At 36.5% G+C, this 27,471-nt stretch overlaps 1 protein-coding gene across 2 annotated transcripts; it reads right to left on the bottom strand.

Annotated features, from left to right (window-relative positions):
- Nucleotides 1-1,604: 1,604 nt before the first annotated feature.
- Pc (Polycomb) lies at nucleotides 1,605-26,258 on the bottom strand. 2 transcript variants are annotated; one of them, XM_068773355.1, is made up of 3 exons: nucleotides 26,135-26,258; nucleotides 25,100-25,501; nucleotides 1,605-2,541 (listed from the first exon to the last, which is right to left on the bottom strand). In XM_068773355.1, exons 2-3 carry the CDS (start codon nucleotides 25,166-25,168, stop codon nucleotides 1,744-1,746), a joined length of 867 nt encoding a protein of 288 aa, XP_068629456.1. In that variant the 5' UTR covers nucleotides 25,169-25,501; nucleotides 26,135-26,258; the 3' UTR covers nucleotides 1,605-1,743. The 2 variants fall into 2 exon arrangements, with proteins under 2 accessions (XP_068629456.1, XP_068629457.1); XM_068773356.1 differs by lacking the exon at nucleotides 26,135-26,258 and adding an exon at nucleotides 25,749-25,817.
- Nucleotides 26,259-27,471: the final 1,213 nt, after the last annotated feature.

The following is a 27,471-nucleotide window of genomic DNA, read 5'->3' on the forward strand; positions in this document are numbered from 1 at the left end:
AATTTGATTGACTTGCTACATTGCAATAGAAGTGTTTTTCAGAGTGATTACTTTTAATGGGGTTATGGTAAAAAAGTTTTTCTAATAAATGAGCTATTCATTTACTCTTTTAAAATTTCTTCTCCTATAACCGAAGCCCTAGTATATTTATTTAATACGACTTTTTTTGAGTTGAAATTAAATATTACAAGGTAATTCATTGAATTCATTTCAAAATAGTCAACTACTAATTTAAAAACTGCTTGCACTTAATTGATATTAATATAAATTATATGATATTTGATTATTATGATATTTTTTGTAAATGACAAACAGTTTTTGGTTTAAATGATTAATTTTGTAGTTATTTTGTCTTCTTATAAAAAATAATGTTCAGTTACTGATATAGTTGCAAGCTTGGGTTGCATTTTAATAGTAATGAAAAATAAACTCTGGATAAACTCTGTAAGAAAGAAACACAAAATCTAATTCATTCTCATTTATTTACAGACTACAATGTGAAAAGTCTATCACATTATAAAACAAAATATCTAATAATTCATTATTTACACTATGTACAAAAAACACATCCAATAAAAATGCACTTGACATAAACATGAGTCGCTACTGCAGGTCTAAATATTATGAGGAACCAAGTTACATAACAATTAAAGTTAAAGGAACACAAAGTCAGCGTTCAAGATTACTTTTGTCTTATAATTAACTTAGAATGATATAAGTCACTAAACAATCAGTTCATTTTATAAACCAGAATAAACTAAAAGTTTTAATTTCCATACATTTCTTACTTTGCTAGAACACTGTATCAAAATCAATGGAAATATCAGTAATATCATGAACTTAGATGTAATTCTAGACCTTGTCTAACACAAAGAATATCGTGCAGGTAAAAGTGATAAATAACTTAACGCTATAAATAAATCAAGTATGTCTACCAATAGAACATTAATATTAAGCTTCCATAAATAACAACAACAAAATAAAACAGAATGTAAACAAATTAAATGTTCTAAGATTAACACGGTGCAATACATACAAGTTACATGGAACATTTTGAATCAAATATAGAATCAATGTAAGAAGTAGTTGAGATTCAGAATAAATACAGACTGTCGACACAAAAACATCGAGATAGAAAAATAGATTTCTTTGTGTTTCAAAATGCACATACAGACTATGATACAATGATACAAAGGAGTAGAGTAAAGACTGACATCTATATCACAATATCATTTGTAAAGTCGATACAGTTCCACTACCATAAAAAATCTAATTCACTTACACAGCAATCTTCAATGCTCACTATATGGTACATTGACCAGTCATTTATTCAACAATTAATAGAGGTATCTATTTTCAACAATTGACAATAATTTGCCTAATCATGTATTTGTATTGGTGGTCATTATTTCGTATGAGGTACTTGCGTACGGTCAAATTTTGGTCGATCTACGATCACATCCCCCTGGAGTTAGGCCTACATGTTAAGGATTAGGGGTTTAATTCAACGCGGCTTAGGTGTATGTTACGGACTTATAAATACTAACTACACGTCTTTACAGTGACCGGGTGGGCTTACGTCATCAAGTAACTTGTACATTGTGACTGTCTGTAAATCGACTATGACGTCAGTGATGAAGATCTGGTCTGCGCCAGGAAAGCCATCTTAACGAGGCTTAGGTGTACGTTATGGACTAAATAAATACTAACTACACGTCTGTACAAAACTCGGACCCGGTGGGTTTACGTGATGTCGAGTGAGCGGTTCTCGCGGGCTCGGAAGAAGCCTTTCTCTGTTCGGCATTCTCTGATTGTGACAGTTTGTAAGTTGACTGTGACATCAGTGATGAAGATCTGATCTGCGACAGGGGAGCGCGCCATCCAGTAGGCAGCGCCGCGGCGCGGTGGCGGTGGCGGCGGTGCAGCGGGCGCCTCGCCCCACGAGTCATCGTCGTCCGGTGCGGCTAGCGGCGCTGCGAGGGGTGCGGCGAGGGGCGGCAGAGCGGGTGGCGGAGGGCGCGCACCCTTGGGCTCTGCGGGCGCGGTGGCAGCAGCGGGCTGCGTGTCGGTGCGCCGCTCGCGGTCGGGCGGCGTGTGCGCGTCGGCCTCCTCGGGCGAGTGCGGGGCGCGACGCGGGCCGGTGCGGGGCGCGGCGGCCTCGGCGGCGGGTGAGGCGGGTGCAGGTGCGCCGCCGGGCGCCGCTGCGGGCGGCGGCAGGGGCGCGGGCTGCGCGCGCACACTCGGCTTGGTGTCGTGCCGCTTGGCGGGTGGGCTCATGGTGATGGTGACACCGATCTTGCCCGATTCGCGCGAGAGCACCTCGGCCTTGCGCTTGCCGGGCGGCGGGTGTCGCTCGTCGGAGGCGCTGCGCGCGCGCTCCCCGGGCGAATGGTCTCGCTCGCGCTTTCTGCCCTGCCTGCGGTGCTCCTCGCCCCGCTCGAAGCTCTGTATCAGTCTTGGGTCCAAAATATTCTCCTCCGGCTCCCAGGTGTTGTGCTTTGGTTTCCAGCCTTTCCATTTCACGTAGTACTCCACTTTGTTCTGGAATTAAAGTGTGAACGGTTAAAACGAATACTTAGACACGGAACGCGCGCGCCGCTGCGGCGTCGTCACACGACTGACCGGCGCACGCCCTCGCAAATTATTCGCAACACCCACAAGTGAGCAGGTTCATTTCGATGCACGTTTTTAAACAAACCTTACCTATTTCCGAAGGTACTGATTAACTCAAATGTCAATGAGGGATGCCGAAAATGTCAACAAGGGAGGTAAACAATAGAGTAGTAATAAAACAGGAATGGTTATTATGTACAAAAAACTTAAATAAGACGGTGCAGGTCGCGTCAGGCACCGGGTTCGCGAGTTGTGGCCACCTGCCCCGCCAGCTGTTGCGACTATCTCCCCCGGGATCGAACCCGAAACGTGCCCTCGCCGCAACGCTACATAAGCACCGTTATTGCGCGCATGCAACAATCAAAAATCCACCATGCTTTAGCCGTGAGAAGCGTTGTTAATATCGTGTTCCGCGTAAACATTATCCCGCAACAACGCGGACCATAATGTTTAATTCAAACTGTCGGTACTGCGTCGTGTCTCGGTAACAAATCTCCAATCCTCTTTTAGTGATGTAAAAATTATTTTCAAGTGACTAATATGTTATTTACTGCCAGACACTTTTTTAAGTTTAAAACAAAATAATAATTGATTTTTTAATAAACTTGACTAATTAGCAAATTAGAAAAAAACTAAACTAATTGAATCCTGTTTCTTATCTAAACTCTTTTGGTGTAGCACATTTAGGCATTATTCAGTTTATTTTTCTCTTGTAATTATTAAAGCATTAATTTAACTTGTTTTATAGTTATTGTCTTGTATTAATAATTGTAACATGTCTTTAGAGATGGTTACGATTAATTATTGCAAATTACAGTAGTAACGCCTCATAAAGGACACGTTTACTGAAAATCCGTCTTTATAACAAGCATTAAATTTTCAATAAAACAATACTTTACTTTTGTCTGTGTCGAACGTTATATATATTTCAGCCTAAAGATATACAGGGTCTCTGTAATAGACATTCAATATGACCGGTTGGTGGCGGTCTTCATTCGACAATTTTGTCAAGATCGTCTGCCTATTCACCTGGTGGACTTCCTACGTTGTGCTTGCCGGTCTTCGCTCTCTAATCAAGAAACTCAAGGCACCAGCAGTCATTCGTTCTGCGCAATATCGTCTACTCATTGCCCCTTCAGCTTGTCAATCCGCTGGACTATGTCCGGTATTTTAGTTCCTTTATGCCTCTGTTCATTTCTGATTCCTCCGCGCAAAGCCTCGTGCATTACCATACCCGTAATGGTTCAATTAAGTAAAAAAAAAGTTTAATCAAAGCGCCTCCACAGATGTCAACTAGCACAGTCTAGTCCGATGAATCAATAAACGCAAAGACAAACATTTGTCAGACAAAAATGAATTGCAAATCATAAAGTACAAGGATACAAGGTGACTTCACGGGACACCTGTGGCACACGAGTGAATAAATCAAATACCAAGTAGTCCAATTTAAATCAGAATTTTATTAGAGCAATTTATTATAATCAAAGTAAACCGAACTTTATCACCTATGCGTTAAGGTAGCATTTAGCGTGCCATTGTGTGAGTTTAAGACGTTTCGCCAGTGAACACCGCGCTGAAAACCCTCTCGTCTTATTGGTTTCACTCACAATGCGCGATGTGCCCGCTCGCCGAGCGACGTGACTTTGTCTCGGCGTTCAATATTAAAACTTTTGTTGTAGTTCATTGCCACGAGACGCCGTACGTTTAGAACCGAAATCATCAATTGCGTAATGAATGAAACTTAAATATACTTCATTAATTCAGTGGCTACCACGTTCGATTTTTTAATATTGAAATTACGTAAAACAATAAATACATACAACGTAATAATAAATTTTCGTTTTGGTTATTAAAATATTAATAATGCTCTATAGTGCTAGGCATTTCACATTTTATTACATTGAAACAATCCTTTTTTTAGTATTAATTTTCTTTTAATGCTTGACAACAAAGTATTGTTTTTACTATTTTCCCTCACAATTTTTGCATTATTTCTCCTTATAAAGGCCACGTACGATATTAAACATATGAAAAAAATGCCAAATTGGTCTAGCCGTTTTAAACTTGGCAACATCACGCGATTAACATTCATCATCATATCAATTATAGGATGTCCACAGCTGGACATAGACCTCACTATACATCGATAAAAAAGGTTGGAAGCGGTCTGCATCGCGCGTTTTCCGGCTATACTCGTTTATAAATTTTTAATAAGTAACCATCACTCAGTCAATGGTAAAATACCAGAACGGCCCTAAACCTGTGTATACCGTGTTCGTGCGAAAAGAACCTGAATTATGCAAAAAAAAATCTTTTATTGTGATTAAATATAATTCAGAAATTATTAAAAAAAGATATTTTCATTACATTTATATTTAGTAGCATTTAATTTACTCTATTTTCGTGTTACGATAATTTTAATCTGAAAGAATTCGCTTTCGAAAGAATTCAATTACTTCCCGCGCTTGTCTCGCTAAGTAAAGGCTTTTCTTCAAAACGTGCGAAAATTATGACCACAATATCTAACTTAATTAAATAGTTATTGTAAGTTGATGAGCAGGAATATACTTGTTAGCCCAAACTGGAGTAAAAACGCATGAAAGAAATTGGAGGTGTTCACCCAAAAGATATGGAACCCATCACGCAATAACAAACACTTACTAACCACTTACTAACAATTTAGTCGATATGTTATAGGCATCAATTATTATTAAGTAAATATTGATAAATGTAATACTGAAACACGATTTTTAAATGTAGTACCGTCTTAGATAAAAATCAATTAAGAAATGTAATAGGGATTTCGCCGTTACATTTAAATAAATGAATAAATATGTAACGCTATCACTCTTTAACAAATTTACTCTAAGAGAGCCGTTCTTAGCCACTATCTGAAAATGTCGCCTTCAAGTCGTCATGTATGCTTTATACATAGATTCTTGTGTATACGAAACATTTTTTAAACATAATACTGGAACCTGAACACATTGACTTAGTTTTCGATTTAATATTAAAGGAACAGAGTAAATTGGAATGTTGTTCGTACAATGTTCTACAATTTTGAGGACGGGTTAATACCCGTCATCATCATCATCGACCAAATTCTATATATCAAGTACATAAACTAAAAAATGTATGCTGTGTCCGCTATTTACGACATTAACTGAAAATTACTTAAAGTTTTCGCTATTATAAGTTGTGAAGCAAATCACATCGAGAATTGAATCGCTTGGGAGACGGCTGTCTTACTACTCGTATTAATTATACTAATATGAAGCTATCAATTATGTGACTCGTTCAATTTTTTTAGACTTTCATTGCTTTCTAAATCGCAGGAGAATTTGAGGCAGCAGGGCTGAGAAGGCGCCAAGCCTAAGACCTTTTTTGAAATAGTGATGGCTCCCGGAGAAGCTTCGGCATAGGCCGCTACATACTATTATTTCATCGAATTGAGAGGCCGCAGAGTTCTTAGATAGCTTCCATTAAAACTCTATGTAGTGATTAGGCGCAAGCACCTTAGCTGGTGATGTCAATTGTCGATAATACCTGCTCAACATTCCGACATAAGAGGGTCCGAGAGAGCCGAACTTCGGTTTGATCGGTTGCAATCGCGTGCCTAATAACACTATTACCACATCGGAAAGAGTTACCGTTGGGAGAAGTGGCGGTTTCCTACCAGACTGGTTAGTTATTGAATGGCAACGATGACGGTGTCGTATCCAATTTCAGTGTGACGCGTTTATTGCGTTTTAACGAAACACAGAGAAAATGCATCGAATATTCGGACATACGGAATGCATTGCAACTATTCTCACATAAAGCAGGCAAACAATTTTTCTATTATCAAGTGTTTTATTAGCTTCTTTAAATAAAACATTGAGTATGCAAAATAGCCTACTAACTACTAAAGTTCTATATAACTGCGTATTAATAACTCTCTGAGTATTAAATAACATATATTATTGTTATTACAAACCATATCGAATGGTAAAAAATAAGTGAAAGCATTCGTTTTGAATAAGGTTTTTGAACAAACAATCACTTAATTTAGTAAAAAAATTTACAACCTTCTCTTAATCTGAGATAGACAAATAAGTAATTTATAATACTTGCTTACTTCTGTTTATTTTGGTGTATATATACATTAAGAGGTACACTCTGAAAGAAGACAAAAGGTAATAATCATATCAAAAATTATTTAAATTTTAACAATCTCTCGGATTTGAGAAATATTGAAAAATAACCACCGCTTCTTTGCAACGAACTAATAATGTTTGTTTAAGCATTGTTTAGTATAGACACTAGACCAGCGGCCTCTCGATAAAGGCTTTTTACCATATTAAAAACACTGAAATTTAATTGTATTATACATTTCGAATATACAACAATGAGTTGTGCGCGCTGAGAATAACGTCACAAGAGTCTATTTTGATGAAGACTTAAGTCCAATCGAGCTTCTTTATATTGGCTGCATCCTAAAACTTAAAATACGTACCTACGATAGTTCCAAAAGCGTTCCAATCTATGAAGGTCTTACAACAAATTCAGTTGGTTGCTTTATTGTAATGACTTTCAGATATCTTTACTGAGGTAGTTATAACAATTCGGGATAAACTATAAAACAAATATTTACTTTTTGGAAAGACAAGCAAGAACATTCTAAAATTATAATCATATATTTAAAAATGTATTATTGAGAACAACCAGGCAAGGAACGCGACGAGAAACTCTTTTAAAGTCAATTTTACAAAATTCTCCTGTTATGATATTTCTTCGGACTAAATTAAAAATTCCCACCTAAAACCAAACAAAAAGTTATTTCCATAAAAAAAAATGCAAAAAGGTACGTTAGGGACGTGTGGGCAAGGTGAGGTCGTTCGGTCGGCGCGCGGCGATTGGACGGCGGGCGGGGCGAAGGGAGAGGGACTCCGCCCCCGCTCCGTCGCACTCCACCCCCGCGCACGTCGGGCCTAGCCTACCAACTTACCTACGCCGCCACTATGCTCTCTATTCCGTTTTAGTAAGGTTGAGAGTCGCGCGTGTGGGCGTATCACTGGCGGTGGCGCGTCCGATGGTTAGAAGCGCGCCATGGGCGGACCGCGTCTCGGGAGCATAGACGCCAATTACCGGCGATCGGAAGGCGCGCGGCAATTAGCGAGCCGATAATTACAATTAATCCGTTTGCACGCGCGCCTGCCTGACTGAGACTTAGCGCGTCTCACCGTCCTCTTACACGTTAATGAGAGATTCGTCGTTATTTATACAGAAGAAAAATGTAATTTACATTAATCTTACATCGAATTTAATATGCGTTTTAGTCACACAACGTTATGTGAAAAGATTTTTTAAAATTGTTTTTTCTAGTAAGAAATCTTTAGTGCGATGAGTTAAATAGTGTCCTATTTTAGTGACGAAATTAGCTGAAATTGAGTTTGTTGTACGCTCGCCTTTGACTACTCTACTACCCATTTGACGTTGTATGATGCCAGTGGTATTGTTAAAAATGAATTAAGACTTTATCATGTTGTCTTTTTTTTTAATTTAGTCTTTATGAAATCGTCGTAACTCGTCTAGATACAGAGTATCCGTGACAACACGACCAAGTTTTAATAAAAATAGTCTGTCTAACGAATTATTTACCCTTTCAGGGGTACTCTTTCAGGTATTTATAGCCTTATGATCATTTTAAAGTCCCGAGCTAAGGTCCCCGTGGGAGTCTTCGAGATTAGAACTACGACACTCGACATTCAAACTGCAACAGCACGTGTTATTATACAATAATAATACAATAAACGTCTATACTACTTACTGAATAATGCTTAAACTAAATAATTTCGTCATCATCATTTCAGCCGTAAGTCGTCTTGTTCTGGACATAAGCTAAGTTAATAACACAGCTTAGAAATGAATTACTAAGTTTATGAAGATAATAAGTTTGTGAAAGTAATCACAAGAGAAAACTCAATCGAGTTGGTTGTGGTCTTTCAAATTAGAATGCTTTCAGAATCCTCGTAGATATATATTTAGATGAAGGTTATCAAAAGGAGGCCAATTAGACTCTTCTAGCAATTTTTTCTTTAAATAGGTGATTGAAAACAAAATAAAATGAATTTTTTCGATCTATTATTTTGTCAGTACAATTTTACATTTACGTAAACGTACGTTTCGACTTTTCAATTCATATAATTTTAAATCCAGCATTCATTAATCGCTAAATACAGTCTAACAAAGGAATTTTGCTTAACCAAGTTCATAAAACACTCTACTCGGAGAAATCCCGACAGCCAATCCACTGAAATAATGTAACAGCTCGTGCTAGGTCCCAGTGGGAGCCCTAGAGATTAATTGCTGTAAAAAGGATACTTTTGCTATAAAAAAGTGTGGATCAAACCCAACAGCACTGTGTCCTACGGGTTACTTTAATAGAGTAATACTAGCGAATCAGATACAATTTTTGTGCTAAAAAAAAAGAGCTCTCTTTGCAATGTATAAATAAATTGTGCCCGATTACAGAATTCGCATTTCAAATACAATAAAAATAAAAAATAATTGTACGGATTTTAGTTTTAAAAAATTATATCGTCTATCTGCTGCCATCACGTTGGGAACTTTCTTGGAAGTCTGGCCTCGGTATGTCGTGCCACACCCTGCAGAAATGTTTGCGCCACATCACTAACCTCGCGTAATATAGTAGTATAGTAATATTATTATATTATATCAGAGGTATTTGGTTGTATTCAGTTTTGTTGCTATCGAGTATTAGGCTAATTTAGATTAGACTAGACTTCCCCTGGGATACTAGGACTCTAAATATTAGGGGGACCACAAATTAATGTTGTTTCTGTCAATATATTTTACACAAAAACAGATTGATATTTACCGCTCCCGCATTGAAAATTTGTATACTAGATGGCGAAAGGTTTTTGATAACGAAGGTGAAGACATTGTTGATTACAAATAAAAACTTGTTTAAAAAGTAATCGTGTGAATTTAACTTAGAGAAAGCGACATTACTTTTTAGTCCCCCTAATAGTAGCAGACGTAGATTTTTAGGTAAGACTTTCGTCAAAGAAAAGTTTTAACGATTCAAATTCGATATCTTTATGATAATCTGGTTTATGTGCCATAAGAATATTATTACAAATGGAAACATAGCGAATTTACGTAACGTTTGTTATAAGAAGTAAACAAGTGATTGACATTTCTCGAGAATTCATAATATTAGTAACTCTATGGGCAACTATTTGCATGGTTTCGGATGAAGTTGATGCTGTTATCCCGGGAGCCTTTACAGCTTCATCGGTACTGAGTTCACGAAACGGAAGGGTCTAGTTTCTAGTTGTACGATGTCAGACGCATTCTAGTTGTACGATGACGTTGGCACGTAGTAAACCGCTCTACCCAACTAGAGCTGTATAGTGTTTACTTTATATATATGCGGCTTGGATCGGCAGCGTGGACTATTTGCTAGCCAAGGATGGATCTGGATCCAACCTCGTTTCGTCCACGCTGTTCGCGATTAGGGAGCGGGCGGCCGGCCCCTAAGGGCAACTATTTACTGTTTTAGAAAACACTACCGTAACAACAAAAGTTTTGAAGTGATAACAAAAATTCCGAATAATTTCCTAGAACTGTATCAAGAACATGTTAGTGATAAATAAAAGACTCGAGCATACCTTGGGTGCATCTTAGATACGATCAAGTAAGGAATCCTTATAGCTATTCATTGGAGGATAACTTTATAAAGGAGCTCAATCTATCAAATAAGGCTCTCCTGACACTAAAAAATGGTCACTCAGAATGATAAGTAGATCATAATATGAATAAACGAAACTGCAAATAAAAAGAAAAACCAACGAGCAAATAGCATTGTCCGTGCCAGAAAAACGTCCCAAATGAAGGAACGTTACGAGACAGATAAAACAAAAGAAATAGCAAAATATTAAAAGAAATGCAACGGCGTACAAGAGCACGACCGAACATTTCACTCGAATTCGCTTTTGTTCACTTCTGCTCCTTTTCCCGTGTTTTATTTACACAACTATTGTAGTAAATTACAAAGCATTCTATCATCTATCCATTTTAATAAAAGATATTTTAAAAACTATATTTATACACCGTTCTTTCTAAGGCCAACAAAGGGATTTTAAAGTCGATCTTCAAGTTTTGCTATAGTTATACGACTGCTAAGTATAATCAAATTTTATTAGACTTTATTGCACAAGCTTGATAGGTACTGACAAAGCATAAAAATTATGTATCAACACCTGGGATGTGTTTAGGCATGGGCCACATGGGCCCGGGCGACAAATTTCGAAGGCCTGGTTAAATTTCGAAAAATATTTCTATAGGGGACGACTTACTGCTTTTTTGAGACCATTGGTTCCACACACAATATTATTTTGGAACTCGTAACAAAAATACAAGTTTTTATTACCTTTCAGTTATGCTCTCGACTTTATATTTTGGTTGTACTGACGACAATGATTTCGCCTATTCATACAAGCACTTTCGCAGCGTCTATTTCTCATCTATTTTCCATTTCTTTCTGACCCTTTATCCTTGACATCTAGACTCTGTACAAAGGTCGCTGGTAAGGATAATTTCAGACACATTAGGAAAAATCTGTCAACTATGATGTTACATCTAGAGTTCTGTCTACATCAATTTCCTTAGAAATGCTAATATATTTCGTTTGTCTGGAACGAGTTGGCCCCAGTTTCAACCCATTCCGGCCCTTTCATCTACTCCATTCAGCGCCCTATCGATTTTAATGTAGAACTATTTATGACCCGCATATTCAAATTCTTGATCAAATCTTAATAAATCTATCCATTATACATAATAAGAGACACAATACAATACATTGTTAAACGTCATTTTAATTAGTTTCTTATATTCCTTATTGATCACTTTTGCATATTTACACTAATATTGATCAATTTACTTTTTATGCTTTAGTTGACTGGGTATATAGGCATGTAGTTCAAGTATGAACTGGCTTTTTTATGGCCGAAAGAGTTTAATGGTTACTACTGGTGAAAAAAAAAAACGCAACGTGGACATTTATGGCGTTGGACGTCCTGAGTCCTATGCGCTGAAAGGACCTAATAAGCATACGGAGGCTAGATATTAGGTTTTGGATCAAAATATGATTCTATCGTCTTTACATTCTGCAGCGAAGGTGGAAATGGTAAAGTCTAGATGAGTGAGAATCGATGGTATTATATATTTATCTTCTGCGATTATAAGGTACTATCCTTCATCCTCCCTGAGTAAAAGAGATAGAAATTTATATTTTTCCGATAAGTGTCTGACATGAATAAAATGTACTTTAAATACAATAAACAAATTCATTGCAACAGTAACCATATTTTTGTTTCCGATAAAATAAAGATAAAATATTAAACAAATAAATGGATCAATTCGTCGTAAAAGGTTTTTTTTATGTGACCTATTGGGGGCCTCTTGTACCCCTATTTATGGTGGGACAGGGACTTTATTTGCAATTTAATTTTTCACATGATTTTTTATTTTCTCTCTCTTCTTTCATATTTTACTTTCTCTTTCGGTCTATTATCTATCTTTCATGCTACATTTCTACTTTCTTACCCTTTTGCTCTGTTCATCTATCATTCTCGTCGTAAAAGGTTACCGAGTTATCGAATGTAAAAACAGTAGGCTCGGAATTGTTTTAGAAGGGAATAAATCCCGAGTGAAAAAGGCGCTGCGACGCGACGAGTAACGGAATGAGGATAATTAACAGGGAGCCGAGTTGGACGAGAGCCAGTCGCCCCGGACGATAATTGAGTGGCCACGCGACGACAGCGCCGAGCGCGTCACTTCGACGTATCGGCGGAACTCGATATACACCAGACACTGAAGTAGTACAATGCTAAATTTATTAATACACATCATACATCATGTGGAGAATTTTAACTATCGCTATGTAAAAATACATATTTTAATGTACGTTATATCAATGTATTTACTTTCCCAAGGTCTTAGCGAAGCCTGTTCAAAAGAATTAACATTTGTTTCATGATTAAAAACAATGATTCGACACAGTATATCAACGCAATATCTTCAGTAAAAACAAACAGAGAAAATATAAATCAAAATTGTATTATTGAATGTAAAGTTAATTAATTTTAGCCGCAACACGTCCACTGCAGGAAGCGGCTTCCTCCATCTATGGTTTTCCGGCTACCTTTACAAGGCTGTCTGTCAACCTTGTGGGTGGACGCCCTACGGTGAGGTTGCCGATCCGTGGTCTTCACTCCAAAACTTTAAGATCTCAGCAACTATCTACGCGCTGAGTTGGCCTATCCACTGTCGATTCGCTAGATTACATCGGTTACTATCGTTCGTCTACAGATATCGTTATTCCCGATTCAATAGAGACCTCTCATCTACATGTTTTAAGATTTAACGCAAGCCAAAAATGTGTAACAAAGCGTATTCGTTGCGGAGAGATTAAAAAGTTGTTACGTGTAAAACTATATTGCTACAGATTTTAGGTACATCTGTTTGTTTAAATACAATGTACATAAACAAATTACCTATCTTCTCTTATTCGTAATTGTTTAAACGTATACAACTTAACTCTTAAACATTGTATGTTTAAGCACTAAGCAAATTCCATTTGGGATAGTCATCAATGATTATTAAAGGGAATGTCGGTAATTCTTGTCTTGGGCAATTGAGAAACTTAGTTTCATTTCGTCATGAATGAATGCTGTTTGCTGGTTGGTATTTACGGCATATGAGTGTTTTTAGCAGCATTTTCTTTTTACGATCTTACGCTATTGTCCTGTTGGCATTTACAGATTCCGCGGGCGCTATCGCCGAAGATACTAAAACAACCTTGTTTACGTAACTTCACTTATGGCCTCCTTCGGGAACCTCGGCATCGGCCATCACTTTACACGTGATAGTACCTGATTGTGGTATTGCAACTTAGTTCCAACGTTTCATCAGCTTATTTAACCCGATTGGAGAAATTAATATTTTCTCGGAAACAATTTTACCGGATATGCATAAAGTTCAAAGCGATTGTTGAATATTTTGTGAATGTAATAACGTAGTCGTATGTGCCGCCGTTTGTTAGAGAACGTCATGCACTTTTATTATATGTGATAGGTATATAAACATATTTCTATTATAATTGTTTTTAGTTTTACATTCATACTTTTAAAAATATTTTGTAGAACCATTGATTTTACTTGAATAACTCGTCACTATTTCATATATGAGCGTTTAATTAAGTAGGAGTATAAAGTAAATAAAAGAAAATCTAAATTTACTAATGTATATTATTACACCAATACTGATGTTACAGTTCTATACGATAAAGCAACAATTATTACCAATAGATAAAATATTCAAATTTAGCGGCGGAAAACATTTTTATTATGACACTGAAATGTAAGTTGACAGAGTTTTAGTACCGAACCAGTGGTTACATTTCATCGTGTATCAAGCTGTCGCAAATTGCGCGACACGGGCCCGGGGTCCCTCCGAACATCGGGGTGGTGGGAGTGACTGAGGGAGAGGGATTTAGATTAATGACTCGGGTCCAACCCATCCCCCGGAGAGCGATCGTAAGTTTAAACACGTATCCTCTCGTTTTGCTCGAACCGTATACGTGTGAAGCACTCAACAAAGATTATGCAAACCTAATTAAATGCAAAACTCATTTAATTACAGTACTATTTAAAATCGGTTTGGGTTTACAGTGTTGTTCATTGACTATTTCCTTGAAGCTATTAACAGATACTGAAAAATGATAGGATTTTAATCAAAAAGTTACAAATTTAACGTATTTCAGAGTTATGTTTCACTTTACTCATTGATTAAATGTCTCAATAATGAACAACGAAAATATAAAATAATATTTCTATTTCGTAAACTCTCTTAGTAAACAAATTCAATTTAAATAATTTTGGTAATGCTTTTTAGTACACGATATTTTTGTGTACCTTGTACCGCACCTTTTTTGGTTTTTAATAAACTAATTTTATAACAATTTAATTCAATACGCTAAATAGTATAAAATTGAGATTCCTAGCTGTTCTCAAAATATACTACGGTACAATATACAGATGCCTAAATTTCCTTGAATAAGTAAAGAATGTGCAGTGTAAGACAACATTGTGCTCTTGTGGTTTAAATCGATTCCTAAATTCATCAAAGCATTGTAAGAGCTGACTTCACATGAAAGCATCGAACGTAGTTTTGGGGTCTGCCACTTTAAGCAAATAGAACGTTATTTGTTAAACTTAAGTAATACAGATGCTGAAGTGTTTTTAAAAACGCTTAAAATCTGTGTAAAATCAGAATTAGTGTAAAAATGTTAACTTTGGTGAAATGAGCGAAGGGACAAAGTTACATAAACAGCTCGTGTAAATCATTCAGTTGGCCGGACGTTATCGCGCCAATCGCAACATGTCACCGAGGCCGGATTGACCAATGGACCGTGCCTCGTTTTTAAAAAGTGAATGTTGTTGCAAACGTTGTCTCCGCTCTTTTTTTATGAATTTTATAAGGCCGTTTGCTTGATTGGTATTCTGTTTTGTGTTAAACCCAGATTCATCAAATTCAGTTTGCATCTATGACTTTTATTACTTTTCTAAAAATTGGGTCGACCAAATACAATTGAAATTATTATGTAGTCGCAGCATTTTCTAAAGACAGGAACACACAAGCATGATTATATTCATTTTATTTTGCTTTTCTTCGGTACTGTATATAATGAGTAAAGTTATGTTACAGTGAGAAGAGTGCCCTTGAATAAAAAAAAGATATATTCGTGAAAATAACAAATAATAGGATACAACTTTAAATAATATATGCATAATCGTTGTGCATTTTTGGAATTTTTCTACACGTTGTTTACGATACGTGGAGATATAATTCATAACATTCACCATTCACATTTTTCTCTTTACTGACATGTCTACGTTGTCTAGATTTTCCAAACTTAATATTAGTAATAAAATAAGTGAAGAATGTTATTTTGCATTTTATTGTCCTTAAACAGTATTTTAAATAATATTGCTAGGATAAAGAGTTAAATTACTAAAAAATATACCCGTTGTACTAGGCCATCATAAAAAAAGAACACTTATAATATCGTATATGAAGTTTCTCACGATGTGAATCTTTTATATATTTAATAAAGGCAATGTTGTATGAATATGTCCGTGAAAACAAAACACGCACACGACACTGTTATTGTATTTGGTATGATAATAATTCACTCGCTGCGACAGACGATTGTTTGATACAACGGACGCGTGTCTCCCATTGTCCGCGACCTCCTGTTTGATACTTCTTTTATAAGTGGACAGCCGACAATTAACATGTCTGTATTAAATGATTTGTTCCTTTACTAAATAACTCATGTTCCCAGTTCAGTGATACTTACATTAACTATATACTGAAGAATTTACTAGCGATGATAGCACTTAATTAAATCTCCGAACAAAAGAATATTAATATTGAATAGTCTGAAAACTTTAAAAGATTTTTGATACAACGAACGATAAGAAGTTTAATTTTAAACCCCGTAAGGTATCAATTCGTTTTATTCAAATATTACGTTGAATTTCGTATCTCGGTCGACCCTCGACAGGCGTTAAAAGGGCGATGGGTGTAATCCACGAGGGTGGGGGGTGGTGGAAAAATGCCAAGAGGATGAATCTCGGGTCACAGTACCCTGAGCGATTGACGCAATAACACTCCTGCCTTCTGGCAATTTGATTTAATATACGCACAGTAATTTTGTTGCTAAATATTTTCAGAAATATAATTTGACAAGTATACCTAAATTATTACATCCCACGTATCGCGTCGTGGTCCTTTATCGCTCCGACACGAGCACCGCATAGTTTAAACACAAATAAGTTTACTGAATACTCTGCTAATATTCAAGACACGTACAGACCTCCGCAAAAGCGGACGTGACGTCTTCGTGTCCATTCCTTGACTATCCTTTAGGTATAAAACAACCTATCTACCGTATAAAATTTGAGCATTTTCCAAGTTACAAATTTTACAATTATAACTAACAAATGTAAAAAATACATGTAAATATTTTGTGAAGTACCTTTTTTTAATGATTTTATGGAAATTTAATCATTATAATCCACGAAGTATGGATAAAAGTTTCCTTTTTTAGTCTGCACGTTGTTATTCCACGTTTTCTTTCGTAAGCCGAATACTAGGAGTGTATAAACGCGTGGCGGTGAACGCGTTCGCTATCAGAGCCGAGTGCGAAGAGAAAATTGATACGGTAGACAAGGTAAGCAAGTCGGGGGCCGTGAGATATCCGATGCGATAGAGGTAGACGGCGACAGTGTTAGTCAGTCGCTGTTTAGCTGCGTTCCGGGTTAGACGTGTTAGCAGCGCAGCCGATGAACGACCGATAATTTACAATTGATGTTTGAATTGAGTTATATTTTGGCTCGGCTAAGACGCATTTTACAAAATGATTTAAATATTTAAAACCTACTTTATCTAAGAATATTTATAGTATAGGCACGAGTATAATAGATTAAATTAATTAATAATTTTTTTACGTATGCGTTATGTTACAACAAGAGAATTATGAGGTTGGGTAATAATTCGCGTTCTTGCTAAAGGATAGCGCGGTAGCTAGTGTAAAGGCGACTGCAGTTAGAGATAGAGCGGTCAACGACGCGATCGATCGCGACAATTAAATTCGTGCACCGTTGAACTACGTCGCTTTCAATTGGCTCGTAATCTACACTACATAAACAAAGAATAGACGGCGGAATGTTTGCTATGTAAAGAAAAATAAGATAAAAAAAATGCGAGAAAAATAATGAACTTGTTTGCCATTCAATAAACCACATAGTGTATTAAACCATCTGTGTTGGCAACATTTCATCAAAAGTTATTTAGTTTACAAATGGCAAACAGATGCCCATTTTTCATACATACATATTGTGAACGATTTTCGAGTCATCATTTATATATAATAAAAAATGTATAAAAGTTTTAAAAGGGTGAATGTATAAAATTTGTCAGCAAAAAGATTTAAAGATTTTACACTTATTACCAATTGATCTGTATAAAGTGATCACTATGAAATATGTTATTTTTTAAATACTTTTTCATATTATAATATTATTACGTTATTTATTATTTCTGAAGCTGTACGTTTTACATCAAATGAGATTACATATTCACCCCCTTTATGCTTTTAAAACTATAACGAATCGTCCTGTACACGTAGTAAGGAGAAACTGTACATCTCTCGTGTAATATTTGAACAAATTATACGAGTGCTCGCACTCTGGTCGGAATACAAAAGCACTTCGACCCTCGTCTTACGCCACTCGCGGCCGACTCGGCTGGCAAACACCCGCGGAGGGAGCCGCTGTTTGCTGACGTCACTAATTCTGATCTCCACGACCGCGCGTCGACAGCGAGAGAAGAATTTTAATTTGACATTGCGCGGTAAACAATGGCCGCGCTAATGATCTTTACCAATAACGCGACGCGAATAAAATAAATAAATACTTAAAATTATATAGTTATAATCTTTTCATATGATAATTTCATAAGGCTTGAATTTTTATATCACCTAAATTTTCGTATTAATAGATTTATTTCCTAAAATCATCATCACCACTTTTTAAAAACGAACTATTCATAAGATTATTTCGATATAAAATTATGAAAATAATTCTTGTAATCGGTCACAAATATTACAAAATAATGGCTCTAAATATGTATCATCGTCATCATAGATACCCACTGTAAGGCAGGCTGCCTGTGTCTAGCGACCTCCAGCTACCTCCAGGGACCATTACCACCTCAATGGTCTACCTAGTAGGGGCCAACCGACTCCGTGTCTACCTGCTAGTGGTCGTCACTCCATGTGTATTGTGAAATAAAAAGTCCAGATACATATGTCACGTCTTAATATCACAAATCTATACATATTATATTTGGTTATAATGTACTACACAAATAATTGATATACATATATTTTTAACTCTTTCTAGGCAATTTTTTTCGCTTTTATAATAAACTCCCGTCTCCTATTACTATATTCTCTTAATAACAGTGCAAACGATGTTTAAGTCGTTAATAAAAAAGGTAACTAATGAACTACTGAACAAAGCATATTTCTTAAAAATATCATAAAAAGAAACCCAAAGTTCGCTATAGGCTCATCTAAGGTGTTACGAACCCCCGCAATTAAATAATTTAAGTTTAAGGATTCCATACAATGGACTTCGATCGGACTCCATTTTCTATCAAAATGGACTCCTATTGTCATTCTCACTGTGTTATCAACGTACGTGATCCTAATATGCAACAAATGAATATGATTTTTGCAAATAGCTTTGGTTTTATAATGCTCTCTGTTGCGTAACAATCTATTTATATGTATAATTATACTATTTATTTGGACGCTGTCTTTTTACGAAATTATTAACAATCGTATTAATCCATCCCCTCTCAACAAAATCATTCCATACAAGACCAAAGGAAACATTCCATGTTTAATTTCGTCCGACTAATTATTGTGAGTATTACTTTTTCCTCATACTTGCAACATTTACTGCAACAAGTTTCTTAGTGATATTGACATATTTTCTGATAATTAATTAATATATTAAAAAATTAAGTGATAAAGAAAATGGCTATTGATCAAGCTTTTTATATAAAGGCCTTTTAAGCATATAGCTGATATAGAAATAAAATATATTTACAGGGTGATTGGTTTACATGTGCTTTAGAGTAGTGAATGTACTAGTTCCTTTGTCAGCGGAAAGGTTTAAAATTTCTTCACCTATTTCCGATCATCTCTGTAATGTGATCGCTCTAAAATGTCATAGAATATTTTTTCTATTGGAATAGGACTGGCCCATAAATTCTTGCAGTACAGTCCGCAAGGATATATAGAAATAAACAATAATTAATTTTAATATATAGTAATCTGAATTTAAAACGCTTTTTATTACTATATAATTATTACGTACATACATACCGACGACATAGTCAAGATCGCTGGATATAGCGAATGCAAGACCGGTTATCATCGCGATCTTTGAAGGAAGCCTATGCCATGCAGTAGTATAATAATTGCTATGAAATATACTATACAATTACCCCTTTAATGTGTTTATACTTATAAAAAATCAACATATATACAGTCGAAAATTCAACGGTTCTTGTATTTCGTACCAAAGTTAAACAAGTCACCTAATAACTCAATTAAGCGGGATTACACCCCGAGGGTAACGAGATATGGGATATGAGAGATAAAATATAAAAAACACAATGCCGGCAGGCGGATGGTTCTGACACGAGGGGTGCAGACATTTCTGGATATCACAAACCTCGACCCTTACCATGCTTGATTAAATTCCATTGTTATTGCTAATATTTAGTAATGGACAAGCGTGATTTAACACTAGGCATTTCACAATTAATATATTTTTTTTCTATAAAAAATTCGAGATTAAATTTTTGTATTTTCTTTAAGCAATAACCAAGGTTCTTATGGTGAAAAAATGCTTTGAAAATATATAAACTGCCACTTTTATTTTTTAAATATCTTGCAACCAAAGCTACAGGAGTACAACTCCATGAATTGGTCCCAGCAGGAGCGGACCACATATCATAAATCTAATACCAACATAGAGGTTGTACGATAAAGGTTCCCAAGTTATATCAAAGAGGGGTAACTTCGAATGGACACCGCGAAGTCCAAATTTGTCGGCATGCGAATTTTTTTTCTGCGGACATCTCTAGAGCAGTCAAGGCTGGACATGTATTTTTATGCAATCAAAAATGAATTTTATTCTAATGATAAATAAAGAAGAATTCAGATTCATCCTATAGATGCATTTTGAAAGGCGTAGACCTCCTTCAAAGATAACCACGTCGACCGGCGCTGACCTCGTACTCCCCACTTGAGAATTAGATGTCAAACATTATCTTCCGTGATGGTATAGTCTGTGTTGCACCAAGGTAAGATTCTCTCACCAGAAATACTATTCGATGACAAAAGTTACTAGCCTCCCGCAGTACAATTAAAAAAATACTAAAATTTAATCTCGGAGAGATTATTCAATTATAAATCGAGTATCTTAACAACGATTATTTTTTAATAAATGCAGATCAGTTTTTTTATATGTATGCGTAGACTAAGCAAAAGATAACGTACAGTTAACGTAGACATTAACCGATTAATATGAATAACAATTGTATCAACATCCGACGTTCAATAAACCTATATCTGACAATCTAACTTCAGTTCTAACGTAGACTCCTGGGTAAACGCTCGTCACTACGAGAGTTCTTATTTGTACTCTCAGAAAATCACTCTTTAAACCAAAGAGAACTAAAATAGAACACAGGGTATCGCGACTCAATATTGTTTAATACTTTCAATGATTCAAAATTTAAACAGTGTTTTATGTGTAGTGTAAGGCAAATTGATTTCATATATAAATTACATACTAGTTAATTGGTTTATGGCATTGCGACTAGATTCAGTATAAGAACAAATATAGGCAAGGTTTTTTCAGATGGTGTCAAAAATATGTATGTCCTTATATGTTACATTATTATATATATATATATTTATAAACATATATGTATATTTTTTTATAAACATAAAAAAATCCGTGAACAGAGTTTGACAAAATAAAGGAAACGAAGTGAAAATACAAGGAGAACATGACGCCGAAGTGGTCACCTGACGCCCCGGTCGGCGGTATCCTTCACTAATTACATTCGTTATCTGCATCGGATAATGCGCCACAAAAACGGCCGACCTTTCCTTTTCGTTTTTTTATTTACATAATAATGCGCGGGGCGCCGCGCCCGCCGGCGACGCGATGTTGTTATAATGACGTCGAGCGAGACTCCGCGTTTTTATGCGCGCCTCTTACAACGAGACCGATCTACATTTACGATGCAACCAACGAAATGCGCTTCAATTAAAATGAAACGAGTATTTTTTACCATCTATAAAATACATATTTTAAAAAAGATATTTAAGAGATATTTTATATACCGTTCTTGTCATGACATGAATGCCAACAGAACCCAATCTGATAAAAACTAGAAACAGATTGAACTCCTTTATGACGGCATCTTACAACAAACCTATCAGTGTTCCAAACGCGCCTTAAGTTGAAAGGAGCCCACAACAAACTCAGATGGGTTTATTTTTGTCACTTACAATATACTTAATATATTAGCAAATCAATTAATTTCAAAGCTTTCAAAGGATTTATTTTTACTCGATACAATATTATGCATACTGACTTTGAAAATACTGCGCAAAAATTAGATATTCACAAAAATATGGATACTACGTCATTATAGAGATCTGAAATACTTGAAATATACGAGCAACGTTTAATCGTTTAACTCAATTATTATACAAAAACAAATGAATTATTACAAAGATGATTACGGTAGAGTTTATCTTATATATATTTAATTAATTACCCTGTGTGCGTCTTGTCAATTGCGCCCTCTCATCAACATCAAAATTACAACATTACAAAATTATAAAAATTGTAAAAGCGTTAAATGAGTAACTATCGAATTTCTTGCAAGGTTCTTCTAGATAGATCAACATGCCGAACCTGGGAGTTTCATTTAAATGTACGTTACATCAATGTCTTAATATTTGAAAAGTGATTAACAGAGTCTGAAAATTTCGAAAGAATCAATATTTGTTTTGATGTTTCAAAAATATAAGGTTTGGGTCCTTGAAAGAAAAATCATCTATTTAACACAACGTAACTTTTATAGGCACATGTATTCACATCCATTAATATTACGTTGATTTATTTCCCTTTTATCGTAAAATATTAGTACGGGAACTCTAAAGGAATGCGGGCGCGTAGAACGTCGACAAAGCAGACTTGAGTTTAATTGTGTGGGGGCTGCAATATGACGTCGCCCCATTCACCACTTTAATAATCGTAGCGTAAAGCATGCTTTATACAGGGGGACCTTTCATATGAGAGTTATGTTTCCAAGGGGTGGTGCGAAGTACCTACCCGACTCTGTACATAAGCCCTTAGTTTAGTTAAAATTGTATTTAGAACGATGACGTATAAAGATTTAAATCATCTCTTTAAATTTTTTCTCTGTTATAAACAGTAACACTTTGACAACTTCCTATATTACTGATGCTATAATTTATTTCAAGCTACACGCTAAAGTAACTATAGTGCTAAATATATGCGATCTAAATATTAGACAAGTTTAATTTCTTATACATCTGCTCTATAAATTTAAACTAAATAATGCTACTCCATACTTGACATTGTACTTTTTTACCGATTTATACGGTTTTATTTTAAAAAAAGGTTTCATGTGGGTTATAAATATTAAATAGACGTCAACAAGCCGCACTATTTTTCAAGTTTATGTCATTTGAGTTTGAGATTTAAAATGCCTAACTTTGCAATATTTGTTGAAATAAAATGTACGTGCTAAACATATGTGCATCGTTAGAAAATTTATAAAAAGAATAATATTACAAATACTTTTAATACATTTAAAATAGCGCCATCTAACATAAAATCGTCGAATTACTACCCGATTTGAAGTCACGATGCGAAATAACCAATAAATTCAAATAACTGTACAAAAAGTGTACAATTTATCCAAATAAGAAAAGTTATCACAAATATTATCAAAGTGTGTTTTAATAAAGAATTTAAATAAACCCTCTTTAGATAAGTTTACATCAGAAATGATCTTTAAAGTTATTTTCGCCCGGTTCTCGAACTGCTGTGCGTTGATTGGTCGGTCAGAATGGCGGGGCGCATGCGCTCTCGACATGTGCTCGTCAAAGCGAATACTGGCGCGTTTACGCTGAGATACCAGGGCCGCAGCGCTCTGTAGGAGTTACCGACGCACATTTCAAGGAACAGTCCAATTTAGGCGCTAACACCTTACATTAAGGTTGAAAATAATGTACCGATCATCTTACATTTATGCTTCGACATGTCGGCGCATAAAACACCATAGAAGAGGTTAAAGAAATTTGTACCTTATGCATAATAGAAATAAATAAAGTTTTTAGAATGCCGTAAACAGCAAGTCATTAAGTAGTTTCCTAAATTTGACACGGGCGCTGGAGAAGCCATTGGAAACTTTTAGGCTGCGGATTGACATAATAACGAACGAGGCTAGGAATCTAACACTAGGTTAATTGGCTTCCAGTTATGAGCAAACTGTTAGTTTACCTTTACGTAACTTTACAAAACGTTTTTTTTTTCTTCGGCGACTGCGGCTCTGACATGATCAAGAATGAAATGGCGCGAAAGCGTAAGAGATTACGATGTGATATTTCATCCTAATAAATATAGCATGCTATTTAGCAGAATCATTATTTTTGTTAAAAGCTGGTAATGTTTTTAAGATAATTATTAATTATTAGCTGAAAAGAAAATGTACATGAATTTCTTTTTGTACTTTTGTTTTAGTTTTCAATTTAGTAGATAATTGTAGTGGTAAAATAAATATTAATGTGAAATTAAATTATTTTCAAATTAAAGCTCGATTAGAATGTTTATAATTATTAGCAAGAAAATATAACAGTGTGTGAAATGCACGAAGGCGTTCCCTATATTAATCAGTAGGCATCATAATTGTTTCGAGAATACGCCCACTTAACTGCTCGAAGTAACAGGTTTATTTATGCATGCTCTAACATGTACAGGTCAAGCGAAACACATTACTATAGACTACACAAGAACAATAATTTTTTTGGAACAAGCTGGCCACAATAAGATTAGAAACGAAAAAAAAACAATACTGCACGCTGCTAAACTTAAAATTTGAGCTTTAATTAACAAAAATTAATGGATTAAAAAAAATTTAAATGCCTTATTGCTCTAAAGAATTATTCAGGCAAATATAAAATGCAATATAAAACGTGTAATGTTTGCATCTACATTTAATCATGTCACATCTATACGTGAATATAAAAAAAAACAATGACAGGGGTTACCCTCGCGCAAGATTTCAATGCTCCAACTTGTTTACTGTCAAAGATTCAATGTGATCTCAAGAAGGGCATCATTTAAAAAGAAGCATCAAATTTCTCACTGCGGCCCTCAGTTCTGTAAGCCGGCGGCAAGGGGAGCCCCGTGTAATAATAAGAGACGAAAGCATGCGTGAAAAGGAGCTCAAAACCCTTGCGATAATTTCCGAACAGCTGCTGCCCGCGCCACAATGCTTGGATTAATGCACAAATTCTAATTCAAAATTACGTGCACCGAATATTTCTATGCACAAAGCGTCATTCTAGTTGAACTTCACGGTGCATGCGAAGCGAAACGTTTATTGCGCAACAAGCGATTTATAAAAACCAACACCATGAACACAAAACACCGATATGTGTTCCGATGTGTTTTGCAAGCACCAGATCCACTGCAATTGCTTTCGAATAACAGACAAAGCTCACCTTTCTAATCCTCTTCTTCATGATACGCTCGGCGGCGTACACGCTGTCGCCGAGCTCCATTTTATGCATCCCCAGTTTGCTGAGAAGTCAAATCCAAAACTCCGAAATAAAAATCCAAAATCACTGCAATCCAGATAATGTGATCCGATCACTGCATCCAATTTGTAGAGCACCGCAATCCGACACACATAGTCTATCACGATACTCTCCGCCGCTGTCACCGTTCAAAGTTGCCGCGCGAACGATCCCACAGTCGCAGCCTGCGGCGGCACGTCCAAACGCTACGATGTCACAGCCGAACTGAAGCAGGGGGAGGACGCAACCGTCCCCCTCGCCCCGCGACGACAACTCCCTCGTATTCCGAGAGAGCGCGCTAGTTGTTTAAAAACAACCGCTCGATATCTGTAAACAAATTTTCATGTTATTGTAAGTTTTCAGCGACTCGCTATCACGCTCAACTAAAACGAGTATTCTAACAATCATAATCATCAAAAGTATTATTTGGCAAAATAATTAGTTTTCAAGGATTGTTTAATATAATTATATAGTCCTGGAACGATATCGTTCAATAATTAAACATCGACAGGTGTTAAGATATAGCTTTTGTATTGTGCATAATCGTTATTAATTATTAAAGTATCGTAAATACAGCATAATTGGCAGCAAGACAGGCGCCTTCGTCATTGAACTTCGTATCGGTATGGTAGGTATATTGCGTCTCGCTCGAGCCGGCGGGCGATTCCCCGCGATGCGGCGCTGTGGAGGCCCGCTCGGCGAGAGGGCGCCGTTGCCGCTTTGCGCCAGCTGCGAGAGAAAGACCGAGCGCCTACCCTATTATTTACGCGCGACGTTGCCGTACCGACCGGCCTACGTTGATTACGAGGACACCGCTTTTACGTCCGATTATCCGGCATTAAGATACGAATGCGTTTCGCATTACTGTAACTTTATATTGAACGAATACTAAAATTGCTTAAAATGTTTCAGCACCACACTTTCAGACAAATAATAGAAGAAAACATAAAAAATAAATACCTGTAAACGTCAGTGGTTAACAATCCGTAAATGCGCACAGCGGTGTACTGGTAACATCAACAAGTTGGGTGTAAATTGTAAACCGGTTTTAGATCGGCACAGCGCTCGGCAGCGAAAGCGTCTAACTAACTGAGCGCGCGTGAAGTAACTAAGGCATTTTCGGTCGTATCGAATCGGTTCGGCGTTCGTGAAAGGTCGGTATTTTGGGGCTCGCGGGGAGCGCGGCGGTGGCGCAGTGGATTGGGCGCGTGGCGCGGGCGGCGGGCGACGCGCGGCCGCAGCCAATGGCGTCGCGGCGGCGGCCGCCCCGCCCGCGGTCGCTGCCGCCGCTGCCGCCGCGTCCCGCTCGCGCGCCCACCGCGTTCGATCCCGGCTTTGTTTTTTGCCGCGCGCCTCACACATAGAAAAATAAACGGACATTTTGGATTACGTGCGCCGCCGAGGGCCTCCGGATCCGGGCGCGAGCGTTTATTTATTCTGGCGGCGCTGTAGGGAGAGATATGCTGCGATAAATAGACGCAGCTTGCGTTTCGACACTTTTTTTGTAACTTTTTTTGTGCGACACATTTTGAAGGAAAGGATACTGGGCAATAGTTTTGTATATTCATGAACAAATTTATACATCAGCCTTCGTTCTAATTTTACACTTTATATTTATTCAATATTATATTTTCGAACGACATTGCCAAAAGATAACGACTTATACTAACAATAAAAGATATAATCTCCTATTCAGTTATTAATGAAAGAATGGAATGTTAATTTAGATCGCAAGACAAAACTCCGTAGATGGAAATATGTGCGAAGTTAAAGTAAAGGTATAATAAATTGATCGACAAACAACTCATGACTTACAAAAACTTTGGTGGGATTTTTCAGCCATTCTTCTAATTGCTGTACGTGCGTCGACGCATGTGCGTTCTCCAGTATCATAGATTCCGTGGTTTAACCACTCTGATCGAAGGAATGTGAAAATTTTCCCCCGTGTTCTTTCATAGACGAAGTCGCATGCCATGTCTGTTTTATTATAATAATATAGCGACTTATATATACCGTGATCTAGAATGATCTGTGAAACTAAATGATCGATCTTTTAGCCGGGCAAATCGCTTTAAAACCCATCATCAGTGGAACATTCGCAGGAAATATTTACTCCGCTTTCTACTTTTTTGAGTCATTTTTAACATAGTTTTTGTAAGTACCGGGTTAGCTAATGTTAGTGAAATAATAAGACTAATGACGTCCTAGAAGACATACTCAACGATCTAATCTATTTTATATTCAGTGCTCTGTAAACCATCTCTTTAATATTAGAACGTTTCGGCTACATAGCAAAG

The sequence above is a fragment of the Battus philenor genome, unplaced genomic scaffold (assembly GCF_028537555.1).
Source record: "Battus philenor isolate CCGP_79_NKW_IND1 unplaced genomic scaffold, ilBatPhil1.0.hap1 SCAF_6, whole genome shotgun sequence".
NCBI classification, from domain to species: domain Eukaryota; kingdom Metazoa; phylum Arthropoda; class Insecta; order Lepidoptera; family Papilionidae; genus Battus; species Battus philenor.

Bases quoted from the DNA above. Each gene is read 5' to 3' on its own strand.
- Pc (XM_068773355.1), bottom strand. From the start codon at position 25,168: ATGCATAAAATGGAGCTCGGCGACAGCGTGTACGCCGCCGAGCGTATC. The intron at 2,542-25,099 runs GTGAGCTTTGTC...CTTTAATTCCAG, and splicing joins TGAAGAAGAGGATTAGAAAG to AACAAAGTGGAGTACTACGT.